This window comes from Tasmannia lanceolata, unplaced genomic scaffold (assembly GCF_043159265.1).
Source record: "Tasmannia lanceolata isolate RefF3 unplaced genomic scaffold, GAP_Taslan_0.1 ptg000016l, whole genome shotgun sequence".
Taxonomy (NCBI): Eukaryota; Viridiplantae; Streptophyta; class Magnoliopsida; order Canellales; family Winteraceae; genus Tasmannia; species Tasmannia lanceolata.
In genome coordinates, this window is record NW_027518693.1 from 16,127,817 (window position 1) to 16,148,737 (window position 20,921).

At 40.1% G+C, this 20,921-nt stretch overlaps 2 protein-coding genes across 2 annotated transcripts; both read right to left on the reverse strand.

Annotated features, from left to right (window-relative positions):
• Window positions 1-5,683: 5,683 nt before the first annotated feature.
• LOC143849053 (7-deoxyloganetin glucosyltransferase-like) lies at window positions 5,684-8,535 on the reverse strand. The gene is made up of 2 exons (XM_077358103.1): window positions 7,893-8,535; window positions 5,684-6,751 (listed from the first exon to the last, which is right to left on the reverse strand). The coding sequence occupies exons 1-2, from the start codon at window positions 8,398-8,400 to the stop codon at window positions 5,826-5,828; spliced, it is 1,434 nt and encodes a 477-aa protein (XP_077214218.1). The 5' UTR covers window positions 8,401-8,535; the 3' UTR covers window positions 5,684-5,825.
• Window positions 8,536-14,081: 5,546 nt separating this feature from the next.
• On the reverse strand, window positions 14,082-17,721 carry LOC143848446 (phenylalanine N-monooxygenase-like). The gene is made up of 2 exons (XM_077357392.1): window positions 16,606-17,721; window positions 14,082-14,847 (listed from the first exon to the last, which is right to left on the reverse strand). The coding sequence occupies exons 1-2, from the start codon at window positions 17,641-17,643 to the stop codon at window positions 14,215-14,217; spliced, it is 1,671 nt and encodes a 556-aa protein (XP_077213507.1). The 5' UTR covers window positions 17,644-17,721; the 3' UTR covers window positions 14,082-14,214.
• Between the last annotated feature and the right edge of the window lie 3,200 nt (window positions 17,722-20,921).

Sequence of the window (20,921 nt, forward strand, 5' to 3'; positions counted from 1 at the left end):
TCCAAACAGTCCATTAGATGGGCCGCAGCTTAAATAGGTTGTGCCCTAAAATCATTTCCATAGGTTGTTCCTAACCCTCCGATCTATAGATGGACTGAATATTATAGGGTTAATCCTAAGGGTTTGGATCAACCTATGGAAATGGTTTTTGGGGCACAACCTATTTAAACTGTGGCCCATCTAATGGACGGTTTGGATCATCCTATGGTGCGGGCCATACCGTACTTTTTAATAAAGTGAGGAGTGCGGTCATCAGAACACCGTAGTGGTGAAATCATTTCCCTATTTGAAATTCTCATATTTGTCCATGATAAATTCCAAACAAAAAACAAAAGAAATAAAGATCCTTTCACCGGAAGTTAGATCTGCTCTATGTACCCCTCTTCACAGATATGGGAGAGGTTAATAAAAAAGATAAGACAATGAGAGTTCAGCCCATTATTAAAACTTAGTAGTGCGTAGTGGCAATATGAGTAGCATTCATGATTTCTCATTTAAACTAGCTTCTATATTTAGCTGGTAAAAGACCACAAAGTTTCTTTTTGAAAATTTCCAAACTCTTCCCAAAGAAACTGACTTTTGTGGATATATGCCCATTTCAAGACCCTCTTATTAAACATTTCTAACTATTGAAAACCAAAATTCCCTACAAATCTGAATGTCAGAGGCAATCCTTCTCTTGCAATATCCTTATCATCTTCAAACCATCGGGTTTGGAAAGAAGCTCAAGGTAATGGCCAAAGGAAATCGAAAAATTCTGAAATTAGCTACTTCATCAGGTAATTTAAACATGTTTACTTTTACATATCTCTAGCATTCCATTTTGATCTTATGATAGAAAATCTTCAGTTAAAGACTTGTTTGATTTTTCCTCTGTGTGAATTCACACCTTTAATATGAGCTGATGTTTAAGCTTAGCGATTTTGTGCAAAATAGGGCAGTGATATGGTGTGAGTGTATCTGTATAGGTGTGTGTATGTAGATGAACGAACATATGTGTGCATATGAATATATGTATCTGTTTGTGCTCAACAATTGAGATTTTTGGTTTCGTTTGAAGCACTTAGTTGCTGATTTTGTGGATATATGCACTCACAGTTATGGATTTTACCTGATTGAAAGCACCTAGCTGCTATCTTATTGATGTATACACTGGTTTGGTTCTTCATAGATTCAGTCCTTCACTATTTTAGTTTCACTGGTTTATGCAATTCATACATTGGTTTGGTCCCTCAATGATTCAGCTTTTAATTGGTTCAGTTTCTCGCTGATTTGTATGGTTTACACTGTTTTGGTTAGTATCTGTTGGTTCAAGCATCATTAGAATCTTGGCAATCTGATGGTCAATGGACATGTTATTACCTGCTTGTTTTGTTTGTAATCGTCAAGCGTTATATCCTTTGGATTGCACCTTTGTTGTTACCATCATGTTAATCAGGTACTTTAGCACGGTTCATATCAGATTTTGTACCTTTGCATCTTAAGTGTCACTTTAGTAACCTGTTGGTTTGTATATCTCCTATTCTTCTCTTATGGTCTTCCCATACCCAACTTCTGTAGCTATATTTGTTTTTCTGCAATGTTCTAAAATAAGTACAGATAAGCTGGGTTTAAATATAGCATTCATTTGGCATATGAAAAGAATATCAGATTGAGCATGCTGGGCTATATATAATGATTATCTCGATTTTTCTTCTTTATTGATGAATGAGAAAGGATGATAGGTAGAACATGCTTGAATGTACAACTTATGTCTCAATGGAAAGGTCAATCCTTTAGGAGACTATCTTGGTCTCATTAGAGAAGTCCACTCCTAGGAGACAGGCTTTGTCTCTAGAAATTCCCCCTCTTGGGAGGCTTGTATAGCCTCATTTGTGGGGCGCCCTTATAGGTAGAAGACTAACATAGTCTTTTTAGTCGCCCTGTCCTTGCCTATCATTGCTAGGGCGATGAAGGTGCTAGCCCAAGCCCATCCTTAGGAGACTTGCTCAGTCCAAGTAGCGCTCCCCTGCTTTGTATATAGGAGACTTGCCCAGTCTCATCAGAACCCTTGTTTACGTCATTTGTGTCTCAGAGACAAGCCTTGTCTCATATAGAGAGTTTCCCCTTTAGGAGGCTTACCTAGCCTCATGTTAGAGTGGCCTCCTCTTTTAGAGCGAGTCTTTGACTTGGTAGTGTTATTAGAGAGTCTCTGACTCATTTGTACTCCCTCCCTAGTGTTATTAGTTATGAGTTTTTCCATTAGAGACTAACTCAGTCATATAGAGCCTTCCCTGCTTGGGATCTTAGATTGTTTTCTCTGTTCTTTGGACACTAACTTTCTTGTTCTGGTTTGTCTCTTTGAGACGCTAGTTGCTTGTTCGGGGTTTCCCCCTTAGCTTTAGGGCTTTGTCCTAGTTTGTGGTCGTACTTGCGTGTTCCTTTTAAGAGTGAAAACATTTAAAGGTCCAAAAGTATTAGAATATTTGAAAACTCAAAAACATTAGAAATTTAAAACATCAAAAACATTTGAAAACATAAAAAACCTTAAAAAAATCTAAAGTGTTGAGTGTTTTTAGTAGTGTAGTTAGAAAGTTTGTTTCGAACTATGTTGGCTTGATCCTCTTCCACGAGGTACGTAGTGCAGCTTGGAATCTTCATCCCAAGTCCTGCCAAACTTTATAAATAAATACTTTAACCCTTTTTCAAAACCTTGTTTTCAACAAGATCTTCCTTTAGAGTTAGGAGTTTGTCCTAGATAGAGAGTTTTAGAGTTAGGAGTTTGTCTTTGATTTGTTGTGTGATTGTTTGTGTTTGTTTTAGAGTTAGGGGTTTGTCCTAGAGTTATGGGAGCGCCTCCGTCCAGTCAGTCGGTGATCCACATCGCTGAGTGATGACTAGAGTAGGATACATTAGTCCACCATTTGTTTTTTTAGGGCATACAGCCTAGTTACGCATAGGTTGTAGGAACCACCTGCATTAGCTTAGGGCTAACCTGCATTTAGTTAGGGCATATAGGGTGTCCTAAAATTCACAATTCACTGAAATCTAAATGATCGCTCAAGAAGCTTTAAGAACTAGTCCGGTCTTTTAGGTCGAGTATATGATAGAGGTTTAGGTGTCTGGAGCATCCTAGCTTAGAATAGGCACGAAGAACTACGTTGCTCTGATTCTCGTGGAGGCGAGGATACGTAGGCTTCTTTGGATGAATATCAGACCATCTGAGGACTCAGGCTAAATCGTTTAGAGTCTTAGGATTTGTTGTTTTGTTATGTTGTGTGTTTTGCTATGTTTTCTTACTTTCATGCGCAGACCTTATGCCTTTAGCTGTAGCATGCATGTGTTTGCCCACCAGAACTTAGACACCCATTAGGCATGTCACACATAACCTAGCGATGCTTAGGTGACACACTTCTTTCATTTATGTTGTGTATGCTTATTATTTCATCCCCGAGTCATGCATGATTAGTCAGACGTCCACTCGGGGATATTTGTTCTCATTTCACATGATTTTCGCCCAAAACTCTTCGAGGTTAATAATAAATGGCATAAGAGATTAAGTGCTTGCACTCGGACGAATTTGGGGTGCTCTTCGGACCTTCCCCATTAGTAATCAGGCACGGACCTTTTGTATCTCTGGTTATCCGTTGCAGACAGAGCATTTGTTTTGGTTCCATGGCGTATCCATGGATGGCGACTCTGAGTTATTTTTAGGTACATCTTGGTTTCGAGCCCTGGCTCCGGATCAGGATGTATCTCATTCGTTATGTATCGCCACTCATGCTATGCTGTGAGAGTGGCACTTATTTTGAGAGTTCCTTGGTAGAGCTCTCCTTCACATGTGGAGATCTTTGAGGATTGCAGGGGGATCTCGCATCCCTCGCCGCACTCGTCCTCTCAGGATCGGGGTCCACAGCTACCCGAGCCGAACAGGCGGAGCAAGAAAGAAAAAGAAAAAGGGAGAGAAAGCGAGAGTAAAAGTGAAATGTGAAAAGTGAAAACTCCCTTTTATAAGCCTTGGCTTAAGGCGGTTCGCATTTACGGAAGGCACGCACTTCGAGGGCCCTTGTATGGTGCCACGTGTCTTTCATTAATGACAGACACACACTTCGAGGCAAGGGCATGAGTAAATACGCGCGTATCTCCAAGGGGCCAAGCAACATCCGTAACGTGCTCGTGTACGGGATAATTTTTAAAGCGATTGTGCCCGTCAAGAAAATCTGTCCGGCCCAAGCCGGACATAATATGGCGCATCCGCTAAGCGACAAAAAACTGTCTGGCCCAAGCCGGACAGAATATGGCGCATCCGCTACGCGACAAATATCTGTCCGGCCCAAGCCGAACAGAATATGGCGCATTCGCTAAACGACAAAAATCTGTCCGGCTCAAGTCGGACAGAATATGGCGCATCCGCTGCGCGACAAAAATCTGTCTGGCCCAAGCCGGACAGAATATGACGCATTTGCTAAACGACAAAAATCTGTCCGGCTCAAGCCGGACAGAATATGGCGCATCCGCTACGCGACAAAAAATTGTCTGGCCCAAGCCGGACAGAATATGGCACATTCGCTACGAGACAAAAATCTGTCCGGCCCAAACCGGACAGAATATGGCGCATCCGTTACGCGACAAAAATCTGTCCGACTTGGGCCGGACAGAATATGGCGCATCCACTAAGCGACAAAAATCTGTCCGGCCCAAGCCGGACAGAATATGGCGCATCCGTTACGCGACAAAAATCTGTCCGGCCCAAGCCAGACAGAATATGGCGCATTCGCTACGCGACAAAAATCTGTCCGGCCCAAGCCGGACAGAATATGGCGCATCCGCTACGCGACAAAAATCTGTCCGGCCCAAGCCGGACAGAATATGGCGCATCCACTACGCGACAAAAAGCTGTCCGGCCCAAGCCGGACAGACAGACAGAATTTCCGGACTGATTTCTTGGCCGGACAGACAGAATTTCCAGACTGATTTCCAGGCCGGCCGGACAGAATTTCCGAACTGATTCCCAGGCCGGACAGACAGAATTTCCGGACTGATTTCCAGGCCGGACAGACAGAATTTCCGGATAGACTCCTCCCGTTCAGGAATATAACTCATCACACTTCCCCAAATCACTACAATGACTTGGAGAACTGGGGGGCAACTGATGGGGTATGAAAAACAGCAGCTAATTGGCTGTCGACACGTGGCCCCAGGATGGCCCACCACAAATCCAGCGTCGGCCCAGGGGTAGTCTGGTAATTACCTAAGAATATGTAAACTTAAACCCGTAAGAGGCCGACACCTGTCCTGAGGTAGGTAATCCAACCACCCCAGGTTTCCCTCTATAAAAGGCCTTTCAGGGCTCAGACCGAAGGGTAATAACTTCTCAATCAACACTCTTAAAAACTCGCTCTTCACTCCTGCTAGTACTGACTTGAGTGTCGAAGGGCCTGTCCGGAGTAACGACTCCGGGTTGGTCTTCTGACCTCGTTTGCTCCTATGCAGGGCTCACCTCCTTCACTTCGGCTCCTCGGGTCCTCCAGCTCAGCTCTTACGTCACTGCCGTATCTGTTACCGATGTTAGGCCTAACAGTGGATCATCCTATAAAGATGATTTAGGTGTACGGCCTATTTACATTTTAGCCCATCAAATGAACGTTTTGGATATCCAAATTAGTGATTGTCTATTTCACATATCTAATAATTGGAAAGAGAATAGAAAAACCACAAAAGCATATTTATTATCACTCATCCAATACAACTCCAATACAATTAGGACTACAAAAAGACTAGAAAGAGGCTTAAATTATAGGGAAATGATTTCTTCCCCTTCATTGCACACTTAATAATCTTATTTTTTAGAGACGTAACTCTTTGATCAGATTCTCCAAGTTCATGTAAGAAGAGCCTCCTTTCTTTGTAGCTCTCTCTGCACTCTCCTTCCACTCCCTAGCCTTCTTCCTCATCTCCTTCCCCTTCTCTCCTTCCATCAACTCCCTAACAAGACAGTCCACTTGCTCCCTCTTAACCTCTTGGCTAACCTCCATTCCAATCCCCCACTCACGGCAAGCGAATCGGCAATTCGTCGGTTGCTCCCCACAAAATGTCCAACAAATCATCGGCACCCTGCCACATATACTCTCTAGCAAAGAATTCCACCCACAATGCGTTAGAAACCCTCCAATTGAAGGGTGGGCAAGCACTTGCTCTTGTGGGCACCAACCCGGGAAGAAGCCCCTCCCTTCGACCTCCTTAAAGAAATCCTCCATTAGGACCGCGGATTCCCCCCTCACAAGATCAGGCCTAATGACCCACAAGAAGGATTGCTTACTTTTGGCCAGGCCCCACGCGAATTCTATCAACTGTTTGGCTGTCATAATCACAATGCTCCCAAAATTCACATAAATTACCGATCTTTGTGCTCTTTGATCCAACCAATCCAGACATTCTGTGTCTTCTTTCCATAAATTTGAACCGATGGATTTGGATCGACTGTCAGACATCTGATGATAGAGGTCCACAAGAGGGCCTATGGTAAAAATGTCAAGGGAAAACTTATTTCGGATTCCGTCGACAACTTTCCATTCCAAATCCTCGAATGTGTTGAGAATCATACCCTTAGCTCTAAACGCATTCTTCGAATTCTCCAAATCATAATTAAGCATGATGTCGTCGTGATTTGTTGTTCTAATGAAAGTAGGAAGGTCCTTTAATCTAAAGCCTTCCATTCCTGGGATGAAGTCAATTGTGGTGTCCAGATATCCATTTGTGAAGCAATTTTCATCTGCAAAAACATGGCATAAGTGTATGAGAAAACGCATAAATTACTCATACAAACTGTAGAATTGAGCCAAATCAAACTAAGTTACAAATAAGATTACATGTTGCTATTATATATATCATGTGAAATTATATGTCCACCCCATATGTTTGTATTTTCTCTAACATGACTTAACTTTCCCATCTCTGCTACTTTCAAGACATAGTTAGCAAAACGTTGTTGGAACAAATGCACAAAATAAAATAAAAAGCCTCATTTTGGGCATGTGGCGTTTAAAGCAATGAAGTGCCAAAATGCGTTTAATGAAAGAAAACGATTAAAACGTCTAAAATCCTTTCCAGAGGCTGTTCCTAACCCTCTGATCTATGGATGGACTGAATATTAGAGTGTTGATACGCACTTCTCACTTTATTAAAATGTATCGTATGGCCCGCACCATAGGATGATCCAAACCGTCCATTAGATGGGCCGCAGCTTAAATAGGTTGTGCCCTAAAAATCATTTCCTTAGGTTGTTCCTAACCCTCCGATCTATAGATGGACTGAATATTAGAGGGTTAATCCTAAGGGTTTGGATCAACCTATGGAAATGATTTTTGGGGCACAACCTATTTAAACTGTGGCCCATCTAATGGACGGTTTGGATCATCCTATGGTGCAGGCTATACAGTACTTTTTAATAAAGTGAGGAGTGCGGTCATCAAAACACCGTAGTGGTGAAATCATTTCCCTATTTGAAATTCTCATATTTGTCCATGATAAATTCCAAACAAAAAACAAAAGAAATAAAGATCCTTTCACCGGAAGTTAGATCTGCTATATGTACCCCTCTTCACAGATATGGGAGAGGTTAATAAAAAAAGATAAAACAATGAGAGTTCAGCCCATTATTAAAACTTAGTAGTGCGTAGTGGCAATATGAGTAGCATTCATGATTTCTCATTTAAACTAGCTTCTATATTTAGCTGGTAAAAGACCACAAAGTTTCTTTTTGAAAATTTCCTAACTCTTCCCAAAGAAACTGACTTTTGTGGAGCATGTGTTACAGATTTTACCCCATTCCAAACAGTATAGTTGAGAGAGAGAGAGAGAGAGAGAGAGAGAGAGAGAGAGAGAGAGAGACAGAGAGAGAGAGAGAGCTTTACCTTTCAATGGTATGTAACCTTTGTCAACGAGCTCTCTATAATGAAAATATCCAGCCACACCGCAGGCACTCGGTGTGTAGAACACAAACTCCGGAATTCCAAGCTCTTCTGAAGCCTTCATGGTAAAACCCATAGCCCCATCAGCAATTACACAAGTCACATGGGGTCGGGAATCCAAACCATTGAGTTTCTTCAATAACTCAAGAAAATAAAGGTGGGAATTCCTCAGCATTGAATTGCAGACCGCTGGAAGGTCCTGGGTCCGGTCGAAGTCCTTCGAATCTAACCCGTCGGAGATTGTCTCGAACCGGAAATCATCCAATCCCTTCACGGCCTCCTGCCCTCTTGAACTTACCAGACGTTGATGGTTGTATTCTGTATTGACAAAGGTTATGTAAAAACCATTTGAATGGAGGATTTTTGCTAGTTGAAATAAAGGGTTTATGTGTCCCTGTGAAGGGAATGGAACGAATACTATATGAGGTTTCTCTGCAACTAAGGACCCCATGTCTTTTGTCTCACAATCTCAGTGTTTAGAAGCTTGTAGGGTTTGGCTTGGTTTCTTATTCTTGGTTGGCTCTTTACTTCTTTTTATAGTCAGCTGAGCGGCGAAAGTGTAATGATTAAGTGATAGAGGGGTGGTTGTACTGAACCAATCCCACGGATGATTTGTGTTTTAAGCACTTAATTTGTAAGGGTCATGATGGACTGATTTTTCTTACATGTTCAGAATTTTTAGGGCACGGACTTCTCGTGGATGGCCATGTAGCACTTTTTGGCTGGCGAATCGTTTTTTGGTAAGTGTTTTTGCTGGCGAATCACATGAGGAAAATGATTGCGAGCATGAAGCTCAAATAGCTTTTATGAGCTTGAGGGCCCAAACATATGGGTCCTACATTTTTTGTGGTGATCCAAATCACTCATTTGTAAGGCTCCATCATAGATAGGGTGTGCACCAAAAATCAGCTCAATTGGATCATCCTAACCCCTCCAAAAGCGAAGGACATAAATGGGCAAATTTGTAGCAAACGGTGTCTGTCCATTTTGCCCTCCACATTTGGATGGGTTAGGATGATCATATGGAGCTGATTCTTTGTACACACCTTATCTATGTGAGGGCCTTTCAAATGAATGCTTTGGATCATCCTAACAATGTGGGCCCACATGTGTTTGGGCCCTCAAGCTCATATAAGCTATATGTGCTTCAAGCTCACAATCATTTTCCTCATATATATACATGTGGTTTTGTATACATGGCATTGATAAATACGCCGATTCTTTTAGGGAAATGATATTAACACAAGTGTGCACACGTTGTTTTAATAATTGCACAAACTGAGCTTGTCTTTTTTTTTTCTTTTAAATCGGCTTGTGTTGTGAGAGCATTTTGAGAACTACAATTACCTTTGACAGCTCTTTAAATGCTAAAAGACAGGAAGGGTAAGTGCAAATATCAAACATTGTTGTGCTGATATCATTACCCTTTTTTTATAATGGCACTCCACAATTTTGAAATTGAACATTGACGGCATCATGGGAATTATATAAATGCGGTGTCAAGGGGCCCAGTGGGCCAAGACGGTTCAATGAATCCATAGGATCCTAATGTTAATGGAGAGGATTTGGGCATAGTAGCAGGATTTGATCGTATCCATTGGATCTATACTCTAAGGTTTAATATAATTTTGCATTTTAACACAAAAATAGCAACAAAATCCGATAGAGTGTCTTTGATCCCAACGGTGGGCTTCAATGTACAAAAAATACCATTAATATTTTCATTCATTTATTAGATGCGCAACTCGGGCCAAGGAGCATTACCTCAATCCCAATCGACCCAAACATGAGTTTCAATTCAAGCCCAACCCGTCTAACCCAATTTTCCAAATCAGGTTACTGGAGCTTCGTGAAAAAGCCCTTTATCGGATTTGAACCGATGACTTACACCCTACCATGGCGTTACTCTACCACTGAGCTAAAAGGGCCCATTTTCTTCAATTCATGAATTAGTCACTAGTCACTCTGAGTTTAGTGCATGTACTTATGTATATACTATATGTACATATATACATAGGAGCAAATGAAGATGCAATTGGTTCGAATTTGACCATGGGGTATCTGGAAACAATATTTGATTATTTCTTTCATTTGAAATGGGCCCTTATTTTTTCATTTCATTTTTATTTGATTCTATTTCTATATTCTTTCCAGATCCAAGGACTAAACAATGAAAATACAATAATTATTTTTTTGAAATATTTTTTAAAATACCTTTCCGCATTCTGGATCTTAAAAATACAATAATTATGATCCTACGATTTTAAAAATTGCAATTAAATGACTACAAAATTAGGGGGACGCTGCAGGGTTAGGTTGCTCATGGCCTCAACCCTAACCCAACCCGAAATTAAATAAAAGCCAACCTTAACCAAAGCAAACCAAGCCAAAATCAGGTTTAATATGTCGGTTTCGTGCTTTGTCCGACCCAAGTTGCTCTTCTATTATTTATGTATATTCATTAGATGTATTTTTGTAATATTTAAAATCCATACTTAAAATCACAAACAACATTTCCTTTTCCTGCCTTTGGTCTCAAAGACAATTTCTCTGGCTCTCAGAGTTTTTTTTTTTTTTCTCTTTACTTCCTGGGCACATTTCATTTTCTTGCATTTTGTCACAATGATACAATTTTCCTGTTTCTCAAAATTTTCTTCTCTCTTTTCTTCCTGGCCCTAATTACGTACATGGTTTTAAATTTCAACCGAAATCCGAAATTTCAGACCGAAATTAGCCGAAACTGAAACTTTTGAAATTTCGTTAAAATGCTTTTTTTAATTTTTTTCCAAGATTTTTTATTTCAGACCGAAATCAGCCGAAATCGAAATTTCGTTACAAAAAAAATGAAATTTCATTTTTTTACCGAATTTCGGCCGAAATTTTGATTTGTCAGCCAAAATTTCAGTTTCGGCTGAGTCTGAAACTGAAACTGAGATTTAAAACCATGATTACGTATAAAATATGTAGGACCTAATACATTCTTATAAACTATTCAACTCGAAATAGATCATGACCCAGACTCAAAAAATACTATTTGAAAAACACTCTTAAGTATGATAAAATTTGTAAGTTATCCGATAAGATTCCGATAAGATCGAGACCAAGACACATGTGGACAGGATCCAAAGTGGATATATTGAAACACCTATTTAAAAGCAAATTAGTGCAGCATGTCAAAACCTGGATGTGGTTCAAAATGGTGTCGAAGGAAAACTTAGTAAACTCGGCAGACGCGGCCGAGTACTCGTAAAAAAGCATGTCGAGTGTAAGGGCCTTTATAAAGTCTCTTCTTCAAGAGAATATATTTCACTAATAAATACCTTCTTGGACACGAGATTTCATACTAAAAAACCAATTTAAATGTTTTGTGATAATTGCATTGCTAGTGATATTTCTAGTAATCCTATTTTTCATGAGCGGACAACACATAGAAGTCGATTGTCATTTTGTATGCCAGAAGCTTTAATAAAGAATTATGAGCACTCTATATATTTGAATTGAAAAACAACTTATAAACATATTCACAAAAGCAGTTTTAAAATCAAGATTTCAACAAATTCTTTCCAAGTTTTGCTACGCTGACATCTTTGCACCAAGTTGAGGGGGGCTGTTGGAGGGTGCGAGCCTTTGATCTGTGAACCGGGCTTGCTATGCAACACAGACATTCTCGTTTGGGTCTCACCTTTGACTGCGAAAATGTGCACGTGATGGACCTCACCATGGCATCACCCACTAGGCTTCTGGGTCACACTGACCCACAATCATAATATCTAATAATGTGTGTTTATTGAATGTGAACAATTGCCTATCCTGTGTTGTTTGAACTTTCATTTTCAACAACAAAAAATTACATTGTACGCCCACGAGAATCCCGTGGTTCAGTGTGACACGAGAATAACGAGACCCGGCCGAGTGGGAATGAATGCACATCTACCTAATAAATGCGAGTCTGATAATGAGGGAAAAATTGCCATTGGAGTACATCAAAATACGATAATTGCCAACCGGGGACACACTTTTGAAAAATTGTTAGAGAGGGACGAAATGGGGTTATCAAACTCTCAAAAGGTGGTTATCAAACTCTCAGAAAAGGTGTTGATAATCAACCCTCCTTAACAATTTTTCAAAAGTGTGTCCTCTGTTAGTAATTCTCGTATTTTGATGTCCCCAGTGGCAATTTTTCCCAATAATAAGGCTACTGATATTTGCACTACCGTGTTTTGATAATGACACCAGTCACCTTCGCCTTTCCTTCTAAGTGGCTGCTGAGATTTTTTGGGAGAATTGTAATTTGTAATAGGTTCTGCAGCTGGTTAAATTATAAAAGACAAGCTGATTTGTGTCGTCATCAAAACGTGATAGTGCGAATGTCAATAGCCCAATAATAAATTTACCTATGGTAACGACACCCCATATTAGTAACCACGAAACAAGTAGATTGATGGAATAAGTGCATCTCGTGCCTTGTTACCATCCAGATCAAACGGCTGAGAAGATATCTCACCACGCCCCTAACTCGATAGACGATAGCAAAACTAAAATCAGTTTCAAAAAAAGGACAGATGATTTACTATCCACAAGACGAAACATTGTGCATGTGAATGGTCCACATTACATGTGTGTTGTGTGTGTGTCCCGGGTTGTGTGTGTGTGTGTGAATGGTCCACGTTACATTGTGCGTGTTGAATGGTCCATGAAACATTGTGCATGTGAATGGTCCAACGGCATTCTCGTGTGTCCCCGGCTGATCATTTCTTATAAAAGAAACGTCTTTTCGTATTAGAATCTTTACTTTTTTTTATTGCCCACGAGAATCCCGTGGCATTCTCGTGTGTCCCCGGCTGATCATTTCTTATAAAAGAAACGTCTTTTCGTATTAGAATCTTTACTTTTTTTTATTGCCCACGAGAATCCCGTGGTTCAGTGTGAAAGTTCACGGGAGAACGAGACCCCATGGTTCAGTCGAGAATGAATACACATCTACCTAATAAATAATAGCCCCATGATGAGGCTCTGTTCACTTCTTTTCCCTGGTACAGCCTCTCTTTTTCCTGACAAGATCTTGACAAGACTACAGAAGTTTTATGTCCACCTCTTTTCAAGGGAAAAATATTATCATATGTGAAATTTCTTATTTAAAAGCTGAAAATGACTTGAAAATTGACTTTTTTCCTGTTACTCGAGATTTAGTTTCCGATTAAATATATCGGAAAGAGGCTTTCCAAGGAAAATGAAATCTTTTCCTTGACAGTTTACCTGGATTCCTTTTCCTTCTACCATGTCACTTGGAAAGGAAAGAAAAACGAAATCCTTTCCTTTTGTTTCCGGGGAAAAGTTGCCAATAGAGTACATTAAAATACTAGAATTGATGTCCTTCATTTAACAATTTTTCAAAAGTGTGTCCCCTGTTGCCAATTCTTGTATTTTGATGTCCCCAGTTGGCAATTATTCCCAATAATGAGGCTACTGATATTTGTACTACCGTGTTTTGATAAGTGATAACGATACCACTCACCTTCGCCTTTCCTTCTAAGTGGCTGTTGAGATTTTTTGGGGGAATTGTAATTTGAAATAGGTTTTGACAGCTGGTTAAATTATAAAAGACAAGCTGATTTGTGTCGTCATCAAAACATGATGTCGAATGTCAATAGCCCAATACTAAATTTACATGGTAATGACACCCATATTAGTAACCACGAAACAAGTAGATTGATGGACGAAGTGCATCTCGTGCCTTGTTACCATCGAGATCAAACGGCTGAGAATATATCTCACCACACCCCAAACTCGATGGACGATAGTAAAACCAAAATCCGTTTCGAAAAAAGAACAGAGGATTTACTATCCACAAGATGAAACATTGTGCATGTGAATGGTCCACGTTACATGTGTGTTGTGTGTGTGGGGCGGGGGCACAGAATCCCACAAAACTACCAATTACTCCAAAAGCTTAGGCGTTATTTATTCTTTTATACTTTAACACCCGCCTCACGTGTCACCCCTCTTTCTTTGGGTTAGCCTACACGTTGGCATATGTGACCACTCTTTTGGGTTTGGCCATTGCATGTGGATTTTTGCTATCAACGAGTTTTGAACTCGGGACCTTTGGCTCTGATACTATGTGAAACTACCAATTAATTACTCCAAAAGCATAAGCTCTTGTAGAAAGGCGCTATTTGTTCTTTTATACTTTTATACACGGTCATCGACATATTAAGATACTAATAATATGTTGAAATAAACGCAAATTTTGTTGGGCCTGGTACTAATTTAATGGATATACATGTGTGGGCATTCGCGGCTTAGCATTGGCCCGGAGAGGCTTAGCCAGAAAGAGATCTTGTGTTCCCTCACTAAGGTCGATACTCGACTCGCCACTTGGCACTCTCCAGCTAAATCCTTGAAGTAGTCTAGCCAATAGCATAACTGTCATTGCAGTTCCAAGTGGGGCCCCAATGCACCCACGCCGACCTGTGCTGAACGAGATGAAACGCAGCTCCGGTTCACCCAACTCGACCTCAGTCGAACCGTCCTTCAAGTGGCGCTCCGGCTTGAATTTGAATGGCTCGACCCAAACTTTAGGGTTTCGGCCGAGCCCGCTCCGGCTCAAAAGTACATGTCTACCTTTCGGGATGGAGTACCCGGCTACTGTGGCCTCGGCTGTGGACACATGTGGGAGGTTGAAGGGGGCAATTGGGTGGAGCCTAAAAGCTTCTCTAGCGCAGGCCTTGATGTAATTAAGCTGGGGAATGTCTTCCTCTTGAACTAATCTCAAATTTCCAACCACTCTATCCAATTCCTCTACTGCTTTTTTGAGAATGTGAGGTTCATTGATCATCTCCGCCATCGCCCATTCCACTGCATTTGCTGGGTTGTCTACTGATGCATAGATCAAATCCTGCAAAATTACAATTCATAACACATTTTCTCTTAATTACATTAAGTTCATTTACAGAGGGCTTCTATTGCCAGCCATTGGAATTGGATACCTCCACCTATGTAAGTTGGTTGTACCATAGTTAGCCGAATGTGACACGGCAAAAAAAATAATAATAATAATTTATGGACTCGAAAAATCAAATTTAATAAGGTATTGGCTCAAGAAAACCAAGAAAGGTTAAAACATGAAAAAATCATATTCAAGAGAAATTATACAGTGGCTGACCGTCAAGTCCCTTGTAGGTGGTACGATGGAAGTACCATCCTTGATATTTGATCCAACAGCAGCCTCTTAGAAAGTGGTCTGCTGTTGGATCAAATATCAAGGGTGTTATGGCTAGCACGGTACATGACGGTGGGCACCATATAAAAACTCTAAATTTGATAGGTTTAAAATTTGGGAAGTGATATTTACGCCCCTTTTGATCACCAGGGACACCCAACGTCAGTGTATCAATGGCAAAAAAGGAGATGCTGTACTTTATGTCAAAAAAATCCAGTGGCTTTGATTGCAAAGTAAAAATGCATGTAAAACATTTAAAATACAATTTTGAATTTCTTCTTCCATAAAAAATCTTAAATGAAGTATTAGACGAATGATAGACTGAAGGGCTCACTTGCAAAATGGCAGTTACAAGGGTGTCATCATTGGTCCTTGCCAAGAAAGTGCATTTAATTCTATATACGTTAACGTCATTTCTATATTTTTCTGTGCTCTTATAAATTCAATTTCTTGGCAAGGACCAATGGGGCGCTCTTGTAATTGTTTTTGCAAGGGCGCCCTTCAGTCTATCCTTCCTCGAAGTATCAAATGGCGAACCTATAAGTAACGCATTTTAAACGAAGTTCGGCTAACTATGTGTTGTGGGGTGAAATGGCCAATGACCAATTTGAGGGCCCGAAGTTGGTCCTCTATCAGTAAAGATTAGTTTATTTTAATCTTGTTTGCATTAGCAACATTGAAGCATCTTAGGAAGCTGTTTAACTCAAACAAATACAAACGTTGTTTGCAATGGGGAGTGATATTTCCAACCTCCCTTCGTAGTTTGTATCATTTCCACTCATCTTTAATTGAGCTGTCATTCCCATTATTTTCAACAATAAGGGAACAAGGGGTGGGAATGGACTTATTTTTAGTAAAAGACGAATGAAACAAAGTTCAAACTTTTTTCTTTTTTTTTGAACAATGAATAGTAAAGAATTGCATTAGAAAAAACTCGGGGGCGCCTGGGCGATAGAAGATCAAGATAGTCCAAAGAAACAAGTTCAAACTTCCATCAGTAAAGATTATCCTATTTGAAATAGTGACATGGAGGCCTCATTGGAAACCGTTAACTATGTAGCTAGGAATGATATTTTTATTTTAATCTTAGTCACCATAGTGACAATGAGGAATCATTGGCCTAAAAATTAAATTATTTTAATCTTATTTTCAATAGTGACACTGAGGCCTCTTGGAAGCCGCATCTCGGCCGGTAAAACCCAGTTTTGTTGTAATGAATTAATTAGGGAAATGTTATCAGCACTACTGTATTTTGATGAGGGCACTCCTCACTTTATTAAAAGTACAGTATGGGCCACACAATAAGATGATCCAAAGTACATAATTAAATTTTTCGTAAACTTACAGCGATTCAGCTGGAGGTATCCTAAGTACTACTTCAAGGATTCAGCTGGAGGTATCCTAAGTACATAATTAATTTTTTCGTAAACTTACAGCGATCTGTGCCTTGATCTCTTCTGGGGTTAGTAACGGCTTCCCATTACTGTCCTTCACCGAGATTAGAACATCGAGGAGGTCCTCCGGCTCCTTGAAGCACCCATCTTCCCCACCTCTCCATTGCTTGATTCGCTCGTCGATTATTGGCTCATGATACTTGTTAACAACCTTAATCGCCTTTTTCATAATCTTCTCATGCCCATTCAAATCCAACCATCGTAAGCGAGGCATATAATCCGAAACACAAAAGGCATAAAGAAGAGTGAGCACAGAGAATATTGCCTCAATGTGTTCTTCTTCTTCTGCTCCTGGGCCTCCATCTTTACACCCTTCACCAAAGTACCTCTTGTTGAAAATCATCTTCCTAACCACATTCCCACTGTATTGCCTAACCGCACATCTTAGATCCACAATTGCACCAGGATCAGGGCCACTGCATTGGTTGTATATGTACCGAACGACGTTATCTGCTTCTTCTTCTCTCTTGCAAAGGAGCCAACATAGTCTTGAAGGTGTTAAAACTTCAGATGCCACAACCCTCCTCATCTTCTTCCATTGATCGCCGCATGGTGCAACGGCGATCGATAGAAAGCCACGGCTTGAGTACTCAGTGCCCATGGTGATTGGCCTAGTTGCGAAGAGTGCATCATTCTTCTTCAAGAATTCACGAGCTATTTTTGGGCACCGGACCGGAATTACGTGGACATTGCCTAGGCGGATACATGCGATACCGGTGTTCATTTCTTTCATGAGGCCTAGGATCCATCGGAATGCCGGCTTGTTCATGAGAAGTTCCGGCAGATTCCCAACGACGGGCCATGGGGTTGGGCCTGGAGGGAGGGAGAGCTTCTCACGTTTGTCAAGGGTTTCGTATAGGAATTGTAAGAAGAAAAGAGAGGTTAAGAGAAGGAGAGCAGTGGTGGCTATGGCGGGGTATAGAAAGATCCCTGCTAGACCACTTGTGGAAACATCATGTACACCCCAACGTAGACAGAGAAAGGAAGAGGAGAGACTGGTGGTAGTATAGTTAATCATGGCAAAGTTTGTTTGTTTTTTCTTGAAGATATGAGTGTTGGGGAGAAATTGGGCTGGACAAGAGCAGGATGGCGCATCTCCTTAAATAGAGCATGATTATGACCAAGGGATTATTCTTCCAACTATTTTTTAATAAAATAATCCTAGGTGCTAAGCTGTCACTAAGCAGTTTATTATCAATTTCCATGCCACACGATTTCTTTTCCACCACCCATAGAAATGATATTGTTGTCTCTCCCACTATGTGATATCCCCATTTATTGTCTTTATCACAAGAAGTCATCTCAAAGATTTAAGTAATAAACGTAGTTCATTACATACGGATCTCATAACATAACCCCATTTAGTGTCTTTATCACAACAAGTCATCTCAAAGATTTAAGTGCTAAAACAGTAAAACGTAGTCCATTACTTACCGATCTCATAACTGATATACGATAACGATGTATACCAACAGTTTAGGCTACCAAAACTTTGGGCAATTAATCATGTCGTTGATTTGAGTTTAGGCATTCACATAATGAATGATTCCTATCAATCCAGCCTCTTCTAGGTTTCTAGGGCTGGCAACTGGGCGGGTCAAGGCCGGATGTTGGGGTCCCCGACCCCTTCCCCGCTGCGGGGAATTTTCCCTCTCCCCGCCCCCTCCCCACTATGGGGATGGTGGGGAATCCCCCTCCCCTCCCCGTGGGGAATATCTAATCCTCATCCCCTCCCCGCATCCGTTGGGGACAGAATCCCCGCCCCGTCCCCACCCCAACATCAGCCCCTCTTTTGTCCTTAAGACCGTACTGCTGGGTGTCCCTAATCAAAAGGGGCAGATATATCACTTCCCATAGACACTGTTGCTGTTTCTCTTCCTAATTTAACAAATGAAATTTAAATGAAAATATAACCAGGAGATGCATGAACATCAATGATACAAAAAGAGAGTTTCCAATACAACAAAAAAGTTCAAAACATAATTCAATGCCGCATATTAAGCAAGTGACCAAGCTAAAAAAGCCCTAAGATGATGTTGGCACTCCCATGTTTTGATATCTTTTCCTAACTCATCTTGTCTAGTTGTCTGTTAATTTTTAATTAGACAGACTTTGTGCAATTATCAAAATATGGTGGTTCCAAAATCACTTGCCTAAAAGAAAGAAATGCAAATGTGAAAATGAAATGTTTAATATTATATTCCAAAGAAAGTTCTCACAAAAAAAAAAAAAAATTAATGGGGCCAAGGCGGGGCGGGGCCAACTACATCCCCGTTTCCGCACCAGGGAATTTTTTAAACCCTCGTCCCCATCCCATCCCCACTCAAATCGGAGAATCCCCACCCCAAGCGGGGCGGGGCGGATCCCCGCTTTGGGTTTCCTTTTAATTACTACTCCGTCGATGTTCATTTTGAAATCCCGCTCTGGCCACGTAATCTTGACATTCCTTGTGGCATTCCAACAACGGACTTCAATATTTAAGTGCTCCAAGGCTTGGTGGTGAAGAATGATCATTTTCTTTTGTTCATTTGACTTAATCTCAAATATCTAAAATCATTCACAGTTCGATTGTTCTAATGCTCAAAAAAGAAAAAACGGAAAAAAAATTAATATTTCAGACCTATAAGCCTTTATAATTTTGTTAGAAAATCATTGCAAAAATTATGACTACGCATCTTACACTGATTCTCCCTAAAATTATGACTAGAAAATCAATAAAGTTAAGAGTTGTTTCATAGTTTCAAATTAAAAAGCCTATTGCAAGTAGGGGTGGCAACGGTTCGGTTTCGGTTCGGTTTGACCCCCAAACCGAAATTTGAATCGGTTTGGTTCTACATAACCGAAATTTGAATTTTCGGTTCGGTTTCGAATCGGTTCGGCCAATTTCGCAACCCCTTACTCATAATCATGGGAAATCGGGGGCAACGGTTTGGTTTCGGTTCGGTTTGAAATTTGAATCGGTTCGGTTCTACCAAACCGAAACCGAATTTTCGGTTCGGTTTCGGTTCGGTATCGGTTCGGTTTCGGTTGCATTACCACCCCTAATTGCAAGGAAAAATATCATTAAGAGCACCATTGGATTCAACTTAAAAGATCTTCCTTTTAATTACCTAGGGGCTCTTATCTATAATGGTAGAATGAAAATAAGTTACTTCAATAATATCATTGAGGTCCCAATTGGATACACCTTGAATTTGGATTTGTACTTGAATTTGAATTTTTAAATTCAAATCTGTCATTTCGCAAGCATTTTTGGCATTTGGATTTGGATTTGAGCCAATTCCACGTTAATTCCAAATTCTTGAAGTTAGTATAAATTTTTGAATCTATAAATTCATTTTGAGAGGGGTTATGTAAAAATCTAAATCTGACATCTGATTGGTCAGAATGACCAAAATATCCCCAAGATGTGGAAAATGACTAAAATACCCATATGATGTAAAAATGATCAAAATACGCAGCATTGTGTACAAAAGAATAAAATACCCAAACGCCATGAAAAATGACCAAAATACCCCTATATCGGGTGAAAATGACCATAATAAAACTAAGTCATGAAAAGTGACTAAAATACCCTTATAACATAAAAAAGGTCAAAATACCCACATGATACAAAATTGATTGAAATACGCCATACCGGGTAAAAAATGACCAGAATACCCTGTGTGATGGAAAATGAACAAAAAATGACCAAAATACCCACATGACATAAAAAATGATCAAAATACATTGTACTAGGTAAAAATGACCAAAATACCCCTGCAACATGGAAAATGACCGAAATACCCATATATCTGGTGATTATGACCAAAATACCTCTGAGTCTTGAAAATGACTAAAATGCCCTTATGACATAAAAATGTTTAACCTACCACATACAAGGTAAAAATGACTAGAAGAATACCCCCAAGTGATGGAAAAAAAAATGAAATACTCCCTATATTGGGTAAAATGACTAGCATACTCCCGAGTCATGAAAAATGACTAAAATATCCACATAACATAACAAGTTATCAAAATACATCGTATTAGGAAAAAATGACCAGAATACACCTATGTCATGGAAAATGATAGAAATACCATTTTATCTTGTGAAAATGGCTAAAATATCACCATGACATAAAAAATGATCAAAATACCCACATATAGCATAAAATAGCTAGAATACCCTTGGGTCTGGAAAATAATTGAAATACCCATATATCAGGTAAAAATGACCAAGATACCATCGAGTAATAGAAAATAAATAAAATATCCCAATGATATAAAAATGATCAAAGCACCTAATATCGGGTA